Here is a 15,946-nt window from a genome sequence, read left to right as displayed (position 1 = left end):
TGCTTCTTCTTCTCCTCTCTCATCACATTTTTTTTTTCAAAAATTCTCTACTCTACTCCTTCTTCTCCTTGTTCTATTTTTCTCCCTCTGCCCAGAGAAGTCGTCCTCCTTGCACAGTCGTCATCGTCGTCTATAGTCCATGTTGTGGAGTCTCGTTGTCTGCCGTCGGTGGTCGTCTGCCATCGGTTCTCGTCTGTAATCGTCGTCATCTACAGCCCATGGTCGGAGGTTGAGGTTGTGGTTGTGGTTGGCGCTTGGGTGGGGTTTGTTGCAGACGACGAATAGAAAAAGGGATGTGAGTTAGAACGAACAGAAAGAGCGAGGGTTGCGAATGAACAGAATGAAGAAGAAGAGGAGTTTGCAGAACAGAGGAGGAAGAGGAGTCTGCGTCGTTCGATGTGTATTGGAGGGATAAGGACTGTCTATTTGAAAAATAAGTGAGGGCATTATGGAAAAGTCAAAATTTCATTAAAACCACCTGTTAAATTTTTTTTAAAGCAGCTTTTAAGAGCTGGGTTATTGCTGCTTTCAAAAAAACAGCTGCAATTTTTTTTTAGAGAGGCTTTGGAAAAGGCAAAAGGAAAGAGAAATTTTTTGAAAGAAATCAAAATGGACAAAATTGTCCGTATTTATTTTTTGATTTCCTAAGGAATTCTTTACATTTGCATGTTTTTGTTTTGAAAATTGATAAGTTTTTCTGTCTTTTTAAAAAAAACTTTGGCTTTTTTCAAAAGTGAAAGTTTTTTGTTGCTAAAACCTAAATTTCAGATGGAATGGAATTGATAAATTCTACTTAGACTTACGCAATTTTGTATAGAATATCAAAACGAAAAGTTAGCAATGATGGAGTTTATATTCTGTTTACTGAATCACATGAAATTTTACCAAACCCCATATAATATATGTAATGTTTTTTTTTAAAGCTTCTTCTTGATGTTTACCAAACGCCATAATGTTGCAAAATTTTTATTAAAGTCGCTTTTTTTAAAATTTAAGCACTACCAAACGCTACTTTACTGTAATAATAAATTGGGTGGTATAATAAAATACTACTGTCAATTTTGACCTTATCTGAAAACACACCAACTTGTATATGAAGAAAAAAACCTAGCACTAGGGGAGTAATCAAGGCCTATTTCTTTTATTTATTTATTATTTAATTTTATAAATTATTAAAAAAGAGTGTAAGTAGATAAAATTTGAGTGGGAAAATCACTACTCTTAATTTATACCAAAATTATGCATAATAAAACGATATATAAATTATAAAATACAACCATAATACATATTTATTAAACAAATAGTATAATATTTATTTGTTTTTTGTTATTTATTAGTGATTGCTTTAGTGATTTCATAATACAAAATCCATTTAATGTTGTATTTTCTAAGGTCTAATCCCCATCAAAATAGGGCATTTGGTTTTATTAGAGTTTTAAGCCCAGGCCCGATTGAAAGCCCATCTCTCCTTTTGTTTTTTCCATCAACATATAAATAACCCGCGACCTCTCCTCCTCTCATCCTCATCTCTCTCTCTCTCTCTCTCTCTCATAGCAGTGCTCGCCACCCCAAAATCTCGTCCCTGACCTTGGAGATTCCAAAATGGCTATTTTTTTGGGTCAGACCCGCCCAAGTTAGATGGATACTTCTTCTCTTCAAGTGGAATGAACACATATAAAAATGGGTATCCATGTGATTCCCAAGTTGAGATTTAGTTAAAAGAAAGTTACCTGATGCCAGGAATCCTGACTGTGTGATAAGAAGGTTAACAAAAGCTGATGCAACAGTCAATAAGAAGGTTAACATAGGCTATCACAGCTATCAATTATTCTCATTAAATTTCAATGTCTTGAGAAACCATCCTTTTCAATCAAATTCATGCTTCCATGAAGTTCAAGCTTTGTTTATTGTACAATTGTTGTTGGGAAATGCATTGACTTCAATAACATCCTTTTCTTCTTAATTAGAATTGAAGGGACAGTTGACAAATAAGCTCGTCTTGTCTCAAAGTGCAAGGCACAACATGGACTTATGTCTACTTGGGCAGTACAACTTCAAAGTGAATGCAGCATTACCTGAACTCCATGTTGTGGCCGAACTGTAAGATAATGTAAGGGCAAGTGGACATAACCCGGGGAAAGGGTGAAGGCATAGCGTTGTAGAATCATTGACAGAGCAATCTTTGCTTCAGTGATCGCAAAGTTCAAGCCCACGCAAGTTCGAGGTCCCATTGAAAAGGGTAAGAATGCGCCTATGTTGTTGTTAGTTGCTTTAGCAACTCCTTCTGAGAATCTCTCTGGTTTGAAAAGTTGCACGTCTTGTCCCCAAATTTGAGGATCATGGTGAACTGCTACGATTGAGACAACCACATCAAGATTACTAGGAACAATCAGCTTTCCTAGTCTTACTTCCCTTTCGACGTTCCTTATAACCGAAACAGCAGGGGGGTATAACCTTAGAGCCTCATTGATGATCATACTCATCTGCATCAAAATGAAAAATAGATAACCGAATCAGGATCTCAAACTTTATTGAGAACATGTTTCTACCACCTAGACAAGTTTCTTACTGTTTTCAGTTTGCCAATGCCATCAAGATTTGGAGTTTGTTTGCCAAATAATTGTAGCACCTCCTTTCTTGCTTCCTCTTGCCAATCCGTATGGAGTGCCAGAAGAAAGACAGTCCAAGCAAGCAAAGTATTAGTGGTTTCTTGTCCGGCAAAGTAAAACGTCTTGCACTCATCAATTATCTCCTGCACCGAAATCCTCTGGTTCTCATTGGCTTCATGATTAGCCTTCAAAAGTAATCCGAGAAAATCACTCCCAAAGCTGTCCTTTTCTCCACCCATTGTCTTCTTTTCTCTTTTCTTAACCATCTCTATTATGGAGGCATGAATTCCTTTCTCAAGTTTTTCTGATTCAATCTCATCGCTGGTTTTGAAAAACTTGCTGCAACATTAAATGAAAGACTAAAAATGAGAACATAAGTAACTCTCCAAAATAATTTTCTTCTCTTCAATTGGAGTATTAAAAGTTACCTGATTCCAGGAACCCTGACTTTGAGAAAATTTTTAAATATTAGGAAGCCTAACTTCATCAATATCTCAAAAATGTCTTGTCCCTCTACATAGCTGCTGCCAAATGCTGTTCTGGAAATCACTTCCGATGTGAACAATCTAAACTCTTCATACACCTCAATCTCTTTTCCTTCATAAACTGTCCACCTTTCTAGCATCGATTCGGCACTAGCTACCATTTCTGGAATCATGCTCTAGTAAAACAATAATACCAACATGCTATTAGCAGACTTTTCCCTTCAATTTATTATTTTCGTGTTTAGATAGTTGACACAGCTATTACTATAATACTCTTTGCAACAAAGTATCAGTAACTTTAAAAAACTTACTTTTAAACTCTCTCCATGGAAGGCATGGGTGGCCAGCTTTCGCAGTTTTGCCCATTTTTCAGCTTCGGTTGTCACCACAAGGCCATCTCCCAATAGCTTCTTTGCAATGTTTGTGGGCTCTCTTTTCTGATAAGCTCTGTCTTTGTTATTCAGTATCTCTTTGCACAACTCAGGTTCTGTAATGACCAACTGAGCCCGACAACCATGCCATTGAAGATAATTCTTCCCTGTAATTGCATGCAAAAATTACCAAAACTTATCTTGTTTAGAACTAAGATTTAAATAACAATAGTTAACTAATTGAGATGGCTTGTTTTTGTTTGTTACCATAAATCTTGGTCCACGAGTGAATGTGAGGTTGAACTACAGAAAGTATGTCGTGTGATAAAAGTTGGGGCCTGCCCATGACTTCCTTTTTCATGTTGGAGATTTCTTTGGTGTTTCCATGGATGAATCTGTAAGAAGGGCCTTTGATCCCCTGCAAAGCCATCAGCTTCTGTATGCGAATCGGAGTCCACCATAGTTTGTGAAGGATCTTGATGAAAGCTAAGACAAGGAGCAGACACAGAAAGCTAGAAAGAATGACTATTAGGCCTCCCAAACTAGTCATTTTTTTTGGTATTGTTTTCTCTTTGCCTATCTTATCTCTATCTCTATCTCTTTCTTTTTCTCTACTGAGTTTTTAAAGGTCTTGACCAAAAAAAAAAGATTGAGTTTTTAAAACTTTTCTTGCTCCTGATTGTTTAGCAAAAGTAAAGAAAAAACCAGTTTTAAATCATGGTTGTGTTAGCTTTTGATTGTTACTTAGCCGTCCTGCTATTTACTAAAATCCAGATGGCAAATATGAATATCATGGTAAAGTGACTCTCCTTGAAACCTTAAGCTGCCATTTGTCGACTTTTGATACATCATGGTTAGTGACTTCATGTTGGAATTATCTCCCGGCTTCGTCACCAATGACATTACCTTATTACTAATCTTGCAAAACTTTCTCTTTATCACCACACGTCGTTCTCTTTCATGACTTTTCTCAGCTTAACAGAGAGACTATAGCTTCCCTATGGAAATTCTGCTTTGGAAAGTAGCAGTGAACAACCTCTCATCTTTACAACTTTCTATATATAGATAGAGAGAGATAAGACAGTTCATAATCATCTGTTTCTTACTAGCAGCTGGCACTGGCAGGCATGGCAAATTATGTCCACCACTTTCTGTGATTAGCTGTCTTGGATGGATAAGATTGTAATAAGTGGCTTTTGTGAATTTCCAAAGACCAGAAAAAGCGGCTCCTTTGTGAAACATATTATGACCTAGGCATCACATGATACAAATAAAGATGAACCCTATGAAAATGTTGGGCCAAACGGTCAAATGTGCTCTCACGTCACTTAATTTGTGTTATTTACATATTAAGTTTGAAAGTTCGCCACACGTAAAGTGGAACCTTAAGCTTCCTCGAATATCAAATAAATAACCTAATTTATGTTGTTTACGTATTAAGCTTAAAAGTTCAACACACATAAAGTAAAACCTTAAACTTCCTTGAGTATCAAATAAATAATGGCGCTGACGCACACGCATAGAGATAGAGTTCAATTTAGACTATGCCAAATGGGAGACTGAACTGTATAGACAGAGAAGCAAAAGAGGATTTGAATTCCTAGACAATGACATGTATTTTTTTCTTCATTTTTTAAAATTCACATCACAAATTCACAATGGTCACACACATGGACCTAAAGGCCATCCCTGTATTGCCAAATTGGGCTTCATGTTAGGCTTCGCGTTTAAAAAGATAGCATATGGGCTCATATCCAGTTCCAACGACAAAGCGTATGCTTAACAATTTGACACTCTCTCTAAAAACGGCATTCTATTCTATTATCAAATGATCTTCTCTTGTGTTGGAAAATGCTCGACTTAACCTGGAGAAAGGGATATTATAATAATTATGTTAATGAATACAGAGTAGTAGTGTTCTATATCCTTGCTTTTTGTTAATCTTCCTTCATCAATTGTTGTCCCTATTTTATGTTAATGAAATTACGTTACCCGAATGATCTTCGGTTTTGGATTAATTGCGATTACATGTTGTGGTTAAGGTTTCTGTCATTTCTTAATTTGTTATGGATGATGCACTGAAACTGAAAATGTCCCATGATCAGTTTCTTAAGTATTTCTATTGCAGCAGTTAAATGATCACTTTCATATTATATTATATTATATTGTCCATCATCAGACGTCTATAATATTGGCATATTCTAAGATATTACCTTTTTCTGGATGGATGCTTTAAGATCTAATAAGATTCTTTCTCCCAAACCAAACAAAAAGAAATAAATTACTGTATTTTCAACTCATAATACTGCCAAACATGAGGCAACAGTAGCTAGGAAAAGTTGAAATGATAATTGACTAATAATACAGCGAGTTTATCAACTCACTTCATGACTGCATGATGTCTGTGTTCTGGATACTTATCAAAGTGAATGTAGCATTACTTGAACTCCACGGAGGGGGCGATTTGTTACTAGCTGAAAGGGCAAGTGGACATAGCCCGGGGAGAGGGTGAAGGAGTAGCGTTGTAGAACCATCGACAGCGCAATCTTTGCTTCAATGGTCGCAAAGTTCAATCCCACACAAGTTCGAGGTCCTACTCCGAAGGGTAGGAAAGCGCCTGCGTTATTGTTACTCGCTTTAGCAACCCCTTCTGCGAATCGCTCTGGTTTGAAAATTTGCGCGTCTTGTCCCCAGATTAGAGGATCATGGTGAAGTGATAGGCATGACATTACCAACTCAACATTAGCAGGAACAGTCAGCTTTCCTAGTTTAACTTCCCTTTCAGCTTTCCTTAACAGAGTACCAACAGGGGAATATAACCTTAGACACTCATTGATCACCATACTCATCTGCATCCAAACGAAACAAAAAAAACAAAAACAAAAACAAATCAGGTTTTGAATCTTAATTGAGTACATGTTTCTGCCACTTAGAACAAGCTAATGATTGAGTTCTTGACTTTCTTACTGTTTTCAGTTTGGCAATGCCATCAGGGTTTGGAGTTTGTTTGCCAAACATTTGTATGACCTCTTTTCTTGTTTCCTCTTGCCAATCCGTGTGGTGTGCCAAAAGAAAGACAGTCCAAGCAAGCAAAGAATTAGTAGTTTCTTGTCCAGCGACGTAAAACGTCTTGCAATCATCAATTAAATCATCCACTGAAATCCTCTGGCTGTCATTGGCATCATGATGAGCCTTCACAAGTAATCCAAGAAAGTCACTCCCAAAGCTGTCTTCTCCTCCAGTCATCACCTTCTCTTCTCTTTTCCTGACAATCTCTAATATGGAGGCACGTACATCTTTTTCAAGTTTCTCTGATTCGATCTCGTCGCCAGTTTTGAAAAGCTTACTGCAACATTGAATGAAAGAACACACATGAGAACAATACAAAGATAATAGAGAAGATTGGTTCTCTGCATAACAAGCCTCGTTGATCAATAAATCAGCCAATCAATGCAAATATAAACAAAAAAGAGATTATATGGCTATCCCCACATTCAGATTTAGTTGTAAGGAAGTTTACCTGATGCCAGGAACCCTTATTGTGAAAGAATTTTTGGTTAACAGGAAGCCTAATTTCATCAACATCTCAAAAATGTGTTGTCCTTCTATATAGCTGCTGCCAAATGCTGTTCTAGAAATCACTTCTGAAGTGAAAAACCTAAACTCTTCAAACACCTCAATCTCTTTCCCTTCATAATTTTTCCACCTCTCTAGCATTGTCTCTGCACTGGCTACCATTGCTGGAATCATACTCTAGCAAAACAACACCATCATGCAGTCAATTAGCAAACTTAGTCTTCAATTAATTGATTCTAAGGAATTACCAGAAACTCTAAAAACTTACTTTTAAGCTCTCTCCATGGAAGGCGTGGGTAGCGAGCCTTCGCATTTTTGCCCATTTTTCACCTTCTGCTGTTGTCACAAGTCCATCTCCTAAGAGCTTCTTCACAAAGCTTTCGGGCACTCTTTTGGGATAAGCTTTGTCTTTGTTATTCAGTATCTCTTTGCATAACTCAGGCTCCGTGATGACCAATTGAGCCTCAGAACCATGCCACTGAAGATAGTTCTTCCCTGTTGATAAATAAATATGACCAAAATTTAACTTGGAACTCAGATTTCAAAACAATAGTTTAAGTAATTAAGACCGTTTTGTTTGTTACCATATATCTTGGTCCATGAGTGAACGTGAGGTTGAACTACAGAAAGTATGTCGTGGGACGAACTCAAACTCTTAGGCTTGCTCATGGCTTCCTTGATCATGTTGGAGATGTCCTTGGTGTTGCCATGGATAAGTCTGTAAGGAGGGCCTTTGATGCCCTGCAAGGCCATCAGCTTCTGCAAGCGAGCCGGAGCTAACCATAGCTTGTAAAGGATCTTGATGAGAACTAAGACAAGGAGCAGACACAGAAAGCTTGAAACAATGATTACTAGGCCTCCCAAAGAAGTCATCTTTTGGTATTGTCTTTCTCTGAACCTGTGGGGATTTAAAGAGTCTACAGTTATGGAAGTATATTCTTGCTCTGAGTTCTTAAAACGAATTATTAAAAGGCCACTTGGACCCTACAACTTACAACTTACCCGTGTCGGCTTCTGATTGTGCGCTTCAAATTACGGCCTACTTAATATATTATTAAATTAAATTCGCAAAACTCTCTTTATCACCCTGTTTATAAAAAATTTCAACTTAACAGGAAATCATTGAGCAAAGCTCCGCTAAAAAAAACTAATGGGATGTTAGTTGAATTAGCTCGGGTATTTGATGTGCTCCTAAATGGCTATCAGTTCAAGTTCCTATGGTACCGTTTTATGAAGAGATGTTGCACTATAGGATTTCGTCTTTGCGTGGGCTGTCACTTGGGCTTAGCTCCGGTTGCGTGGGCTCGTTTCTAATGTTTCATGAAGAGGTAATCTCTCGTTGGGTAATGCTAGCAATCTTCTTTCTAACCATCTCTATTTTTCTAATGACATGTGTCACTTTTGTTACACTTAAAACAATCTAATTAATGTCAAATGAATTGTACATTCCTAATTCGTCTAAGTCAATTATTTGATTCTCCAAGATTATAAGCTCATAATTGCATTCCTATAATAGTTTCCTAGGGTATGTAATATATTCTGCCTATTGTTGTATATTAGAATATCAATGAAATATTATTTCACCCAATCTAAGATGGTATAAGAGCAGTTGATCATGACTGTCGCTTGGCCTAACCCTAACAATCACTTCCGCAGCAGCAACCGTCATACAAACCCAACACTAACCTTCTCTCCAAACATTCATATCATTGTTCACATCATTCAACAAGTATAAAAACCCAGCACCAGCCCATATTCCATCTCACAAACCAATTCAATGTCAAATCACTTTTTTGTTTTATTCTCGTCCTTTGCAAATCACTTTCCACCATTCTCTTTGCTTTTCCCCTCAGCCCAACGTTTGTTTGTTTTTTTTTTTGTCTTTTTTCTCATCACTTACAAACCAATATCATGGCCAACGATGATGGATCAGCAAACACCAATCAATCCTTGGTGTCGAGAGGCTCCAACACTACCACACAAATCGTTACTTTGTAGAGTGACACCTCCAACTTCGATAGGAATCAAATTGGATGAGAATAATTATTCTCTATGGCATCAAGTCATGCACATCATGTGCGAGGAGACGAGTCCATGAGGATGAAGAAAATGTGACTATGGCATAGACAATTAGGGCATGCTTCGTTTGGTTATCTGAAACTTTTATTTCTATATTTATTTTCCCAGTTTGCTGAATCATAATTTCATTGTGAAACTTGCATTTTGGCGAAAATCCATCATATTTCTTACCTATTAAGATTGAATAAAAGTTCTATGCCTTTCATGATTGTCCACTCTGATGTTCGGAGACCATCCAGAGTCCCCACTATTAGTGGTTTTAAGTGGCTTGTGACGTTTATTGATGATTGCACCCAGATGATCTGGGTTTTTCTCCTAAAGCATAAAAGTGAAGTCATTGCAAAATTCAAGAAATTTCATCAATATATTGCTACTCAGTTTGACAAGAAAATCACAACAATTCAGTCTAACAATGGAGGAGAGTATGTCAACCATGACTTACATAATTTTTTTAAGCCAACATAGTATTGTTCATCAAACCACATGTGTCTATACACTACAACAGAAAGGTGTCGCAGAGCGTAAGAATCGTCATCTTTTGGAAGTTGTTCATGCGCTTTTATTTGAGGCTCGTATGCCCCATTATTTTTAGGAAAAGGCTCTTTGTTCTGCTGCTTACCTCATAAATAGAACATCATCCAGCACTCTTCAGTATCAAACTCCATTTCAGACATTGACCACTCTCTTCGCCATACCGTCCACACCAAATCTCAAACCACATTTCTTTGGTTGTGTTGTTTATGTTCGAGTATATCCACATCAGCGTGGCAAGCTTGATCTGTGCACACTACATTGTGTCTTTGTGGGGTATGTTGACACTCAAAAGGGCTATAAGTGTTTTCATCCTCACACTCAGACATTGTACGTTACAACATATGTGACTTTCCACAAGAGTGAGTTATGTTAGTCATGAGAAGTTTCTGAGCATCCTGTGCAGGGGGAGAGCTATATTTTTACATAAGATACTCATAATCAAATCATCCAAATTCAACAAATTATTTTAGAAAACCAATGTTCAAGCTGCCAACTACAGTAGTGCAACAAGATCAAGAGTCGCAAGGGCTGGAGACTCCAGATAATGGTTCAGATACTTTCCCCCTACAACTCCTACTACAGTACCATCACCACTCATCCAACCAGGTCCTGAAGATTCTCCACAAGTAACTGAACATTCAAACTCCAACTCAAACACTTTACCTGAGTCGAGTCATACAGGAAACACAGGTTATCAGTTAAACCCACCACCCCCCATACAACTAGAAGGGTCCCTAGAAAATAATATGCCCCTAATCCTAAAGTAAAAGTTAATACCCTATTGCTAATCATGTGTCTTTACATAGGCTGCCTCCATCATGTGCGTCATCTGTATGTCAATTATCTACTGTATCTATTCCAAGTAATGTGCATGAAGATCTGAAAGATCCCAAGTGGATTCAAGCAATGAATGATTAAATAGAAACCCTCCAGAAGAATTCGACTTGGGAGATGACTATCATTCCTAAAGGGAAGATAACAATAGGCTGTAGATGGATACATATGGTAAAGTTCAAGGCAGATGACATCATTGAATGATACACTAGTGGCGAAGGGTTACACTCATACTTATGGGATTGACTATAGGAAGACCTTTGCCCCTGTAGCCAAAATCAACACAATTTGGGTACTTCTTTCTTTAGCAGCAAACCTGGACTGGCCATTATACAAGTTAAATGCTAAAAAATAATTCCTACATAGTGACCTAGAATAAGAAGTCTATATGGATTCCCTTCCAGGATGCAAGATGGGGTCCAATATGGGCAACATGGTGTGTAAACTGAGAAAGTCTCTTTATGGATTGAAGCAATCACTCAGAGCATGGTTTGGAAGGTTCAGCAAATCAATAAAGAATTTCAGATACAAGCAAAGTAACTCATATCTACTCTTTTTTTGAAACATAAGAAAGGTAAAGTCACTGCTCTTATTGTATATGTTGATGACATGGTAATTACCAGGAATGACCTAGAGGAAAAGACAGCATTACAACGCCACTTGGCAAGTGAGTTTGAAATGAAAGATCTTGGTGCTCTGAAGTATTTCTTAGGCATTGAAGTGGCTCGTTCAGAACAAGAAATATTTTTATCACAACGGAAATATATCCTTGACATTTTGACTGACACTGGAATGTTAGCCAGTAAACCAGCGGATACTCCAATAGAGTTGAATCAACAGCTTGGTGAATATCCTAATCAGGTACCCACCAACAAAGAAAGATATCAATGCCTTATGGGTAAATTAATCTATCTAGGACACACTATACCTGATATAACATATGTCATAAGTATGGTGAGTTAGTTTATGCATGCACCAAGTGAAGCCTATATGGATGCTGTAAACTGAATTCTGAGATACTTGAAGTCAGCTCCTGGAAGAGAATTTATATTCTCACAACATAGCCATCGAGATGTTGAGGGTCGCACTAATGCAGACTGGGCGAGTTTTGTTAAATGACAAATGATTTACTTCTTGATACTTTACCTTTGTGAGAGGCAATCTAGTCTCTTGGCGAAGTAAAAAATAGAAAGAGGTGTCAATATCAAGTACTGAAGCAGAATATCGAGGTATGGCACATGGAGTATGTGAGCTACTCTGGATAAGGAATTTGTTGGGAGAATTGAGGTTCAAACCCAAACATGTCATGCAACTCAATTATGACAACAAAACCGCAATAGACATAGCACATAATCCAATGCAACATGATAGAACCAAGCATGTTGAAATTGACATATATTTCATCAAGGAGAAACTCGAGGCAAAGATCATTGAGGTACCATTTGCTAAATCCGAAGATCAACTTGCAGATATCTTCACCAAAGCAGTCACATGCAAAGTATTTCACAACTCACTTAGCAAGTTAAGCATTGACGACATACATGCTCCAACTTAAAGGGGAGTGTCAAATGAGCTGTACATTCCTAATTAGTCTAAGTCAACTATTTGATTCTACAAGATTATAGGCTCATAATTATATTCCTAGAATAGTTTCCTATGCTCTGTATATATATTCTTCCTATTGTTGTACATTAAAATATCAATGAAAATATTATTTCACCCAATCTGAGAATTAATGTATGAGGCAACTTATCTTTTGTTTTCAAAGTTTACCCTTAGAGCAGCCACTTTTACATCCCCTTTACACCTCCAGGGGGTGTAAATACGTTTTTTGCTCCAATGGAAAACAATGTAAATTCAAATATGCATATGCGATTTGTTTGTGATAATTCTTTTTTGTGTTTTTTTTTTGTATGTTTTAACTTTTTAAAATTAATTTTGTGCGTGTTAGATTTATTTTATTTTTCCAAATAAATGGACCTAAAAAAATTTAAATTTGGAGAACATATGATTTTACCTACAAGCTAACATAAAAATATCTATGTAGAAATCTGAGCCCGTGGAACTGCAATGCAAATTGCATGAAATCTAGGCCTTCCATTTTGAATTCAAATCCTTCTCTTCCCCTTTTTCTCTTGTGGGTTCGGCCTGCAAAGGATGTAAAAAAAGATGCAAATGTGCATTTAATTTTACATCTCCATGGTGGGGGTGTATTTTTACAACCATTTACATCTTCCAATTGGAGACGATTCTGGCGACAAAAGGTGTATATTTAACATACATCCCCTTATACACCCTCCTATTGTGAATGCTCTTAGCCTTAAATGTATTGACTATGGGTGTAAATCGGCTAAAACGGATCAGAAACCAGTGTTCCTAAAATATTCAGAATTCAAAATTCGGATATGTCGGAAAAATCGAAAAAAATTCGGATAACATTAGTGTTAATGATTTTTATGCTCAACTACGCATTTAGCAAACATCTCAACTGGACATTTTGTTAAAAGCCCAAATTAGCGAAATTAAAAAAAAAAACCCAAACTGATTTTGACATTCAGGCCCGCGTACAATATCAGGCTAGCCTTATGTCTTCATGAAATGTTGCTGATGTGAAGATATTTATAGAGCATGAAAGAGCTGAAGTTATGTTTGCAGTCGATATGGGACTGCCACCACTCATGAAAAAACTCCAAAAGCCACAGCATCACGGATGGCAACACTCAATTGACCCTAACATCAATACCACCTATATCCAATCAAACCACCACAACCCAATCAGACCACCATCACCACCAGCGTAAGAGAGAGATGGAGAGAAGAAGAAGGAAAGAGGGAGAGACAGACTGACGGAGAGAAAGAAGAGGAAGACGAAGAAGGGGAAAAAAATGACAGAGGGAGAGAGTGAGACAGACAGAGAGGAAGAATAAGAAGGAAAAAGACAAAAAGAGAGAGAGAGAGAGAGAGAGAGAGAGAGAGATATACTATTTTTATTTTTTACTTCTTATATAATTAAATGTATGTTTAATCTTGGTTTATATAAATATAACTTGGGAAATGTTTTATGTATACACATACATTGTAACAAAAAAGATACACACATACATCCAAAGCAAAATGAAAGTACTTCACGTGGTATTTGTTAATGGAAAATTAATGGAAAAATAGTTTTTGATATGTATATTTGTTCATTCTTAAAAAAGTGTTAAGTCTTGCTCTAGACAATTGAAAAACTGCAATTGTCAAGCCCCATTAAATATACTTATTTTATATGTGGTGTTTCATGTATAAAATTGATTTTATATAATTGAATGTTTAAATGAAGATAGTTTAAAAGTACAAAAAATACACACATACATAGAATACAAATTATACTTCCTATCTTTGGATATAACAAGCACACATATTCATTTTTGGTATATTCGAACAAGCATATTTGTCAAAAATATGTAGTCTTAAAGTTATATACTCATATCATGATTCATAAGTAATAAACACACATATGCATTTTGGTTATATAGTATGTTTGGATATAATAACCATATATATAAAAATTTGTTATATTCAAAACAACTTATATTAGCAAAAAATACATCATTTTAAGTAATATATACTCCTATACGTACGCACATATATGTATTTATAATAAATCTTTAGTTTATATAGGCATGTGTATATTTCTTATGTATACATGTATGTGTGTTTTATATAGACGCATACATCATCTTAAAGTAATATATACTCCCATATTTTATATATATATATGAATATTTGTATGTGGGTACTTAAATATAACAAGTAAGAAATGAAACATATATAGAACTTATAAACTAAAAATAATGCAATTAAAATTATAAATCATACAATATTATTATAATTTTGGAATTTTACCGAAAAAATTGGATTGGAATGGGTTTGGATAACTTTGGAAATTTTAGGATTGAAATTTTGGAATTTACAGATAAATTCTAATTTCAATCCAAATTTTATTGGAAATTTCAGATTTTGGCACTTTCAGATATTTGATGTATCGGAATTCGATTTTTTTTGAAAATTTTTAAACGGAATTGGTCGGAATCGAATTTTCCAATCCAATTTTCACCCCTAGTATTGACACTTGACATTGTTAAGTCCAAATTAAAAACAAAAACAAAAAATAAAATGAAAAACAAACAACCCAGCAAGCAGACCCAACCCCTCCCATCCACCCACCAGCCCCTACCCGATGGCAACCTCCCTTTCCTCACCGCCAGCCAAATGTCAACTCTCTCTCTCTCTCTCTCTCTCTCTCTCTCTCTCTCTCTCTCAACATGTGATCATCAACTTCCCTTGCGACTTGGCGGCATGGTGAACCATGAGATGAGAGAAGGCGGGCCTTCAATCCATGAGCAGCAGACCCATATCTCATCTGACATCACACCTTCAATTCATTCCAAATCAAAACCCCAAATATCCCAATAAAAATTATCATCCTTTAATTTTCCATTTATCATCTTGATGAGGTCTTCAATATGCAAGTTTTCTTATTTTAAAAAGATTATGTTGAGTTGGTGGAATTAGATTAGTTTGGAGCATGGGTAATCGACGTTACTGGCGGTGAGGAGGGAGGGTTGCCGTCAAGTTGGGTAAGATGCGTGGCTGTGAGAGTTGGAAATTGTTGCTGGCTAGTTTGATTTTCATTTAATTTTTGTTTTTATTTCTTTTTAATTTTACTTGAGAATTAAGAGTGAAAATGAGGGGAGAAATGTATACTCCAAAGAGAGCCAAAAATTTGTATAAACGCTAATGTAATTAATGACATTCTTTTATGTGACAAAGAATTGATAACATACACATGTTATCAAGAGAAAGAAAGAAAATTCAAAAACGAAGGTTAGAAAAAAAGTTGCTTGCATTTTCTTATGTAGTGGCGGATCTTTGCAGGTGCAAGGAGGTGTACCTACACCTCCGCTTGCCGGAAAACTCCATAAGAAATGCTGGAGTTGCACCTCTGCTTAGACTAGAGACGCACACAAGGTGGTCGATGAAATGTGCAAATGGCTTGGGTGCTGCACAGCACGCGTTTTTTTTGTTTATAACAAAGCCTGGCCAAAACGATGTCGTTTTGGACCAGGGTTTAAAATTTTTTTTTTTTTTTAAAAAAAGGAACACGTTTATATGGACACGGGTTGATAATTTTGATTCGTACGAAGACAGAGATGGAAGTTTTCTGTTTTGCAGTCAATCTACGATCTTTTAGTCTGCCAGATTTCTCCCATTTTTTTGTGGCTAGGCAGTATAGCTATCTCTTCTGTATATGTAGTGTATCCGAGTATCTGATTTTACTGAAATCCAAGATGTAGGATCTTTGTCAAATATGGTGGTCACTCCATTTGTATTAGCTTCTTGTAAACATAAAGATCTTGGTGACCCCTTCTGTTAGATTTTCAGCAAATATCAAGCCTGCTGATTTCAATTTTAA

The 15,946-nt window shown here is 36.4% G+C and overlaps 2 protein-coding genes across 3 annotated transcripts; both read right to left on the bottom strand.

Moving 5' to 3' along the window:
- Positions 1,794 to 4,093, bottom strand: LOC18792808 (cytochrome P450 CYP749A22). Its single transcript, XM_007222923.2, has 5 exons — positions 3,733 to 4,093; positions 3,406 to 3,632; positions 3,038 to 3,270; positions 2,570 to 2,948; positions 1,794 to 2,483 (listed from the first exon to the last, which is right to left on the bottom strand). Exons 1-5 carry the CDS (start codon positions 4,013 to 4,015, stop codon positions 2,055 to 2,057), a joined length of 1,551 nt encoding a protein of 516 aa, XP_007222985.1. The 5' UTR covers positions 4,016 to 4,093; the 3' UTR covers positions 1,794 to 2,054.
- LOC18790364 (cytochrome P450 CYP749A22) lies at positions 5,587 to 7,958 on the bottom strand. Of its 2 annotated transcripts, XR_002270187.1 has the most exons (6): positions 7,626 to 7,958; positions 7,310 to 7,536; positions 6,986 to 7,218; positions 6,433 to 6,811; positions 5,816 to 6,314; positions 5,587 to 5,674 (listed from the first exon to the last, which is right to left on the bottom strand). XR_002270187.1 is itself a non-coding variant. In XM_007226398.2 (5 exons), exons 1-5 carry the CDS (start codon positions 7,912 to 7,914, stop codon positions 5,886 to 5,888), a joined length of 1,557 nt encoding a protein of 518 aa, XP_007226460.1. In that variant the 5' UTR covers positions 7,915 to 7,958; the 3' UTR covers positions 5,726 to 5,885. The 2 variants fall into 2 exon arrangements, 1 of the variants encoding a protein (XP_007226460.1); XM_007226398.2 differs by lacking the exon at positions 5,587 to 5,674 and having other exon boundaries at positions 5,726 to 6,314.

Source organism: Prunus persica, chromosome G1 (assembly GCF_000346465.2).
Source record: "Prunus persica cultivar Lovell chromosome G1, Prunus_persica_NCBIv2, whole genome shotgun sequence".
Taxonomy (NCBI): Eukaryota; Viridiplantae; Streptophyta; class Magnoliopsida; order Rosales; family Rosaceae; genus Prunus; species Prunus persica.
This window is presented reverse-complemented; position numbering and strand designations above follow the sequence as displayed.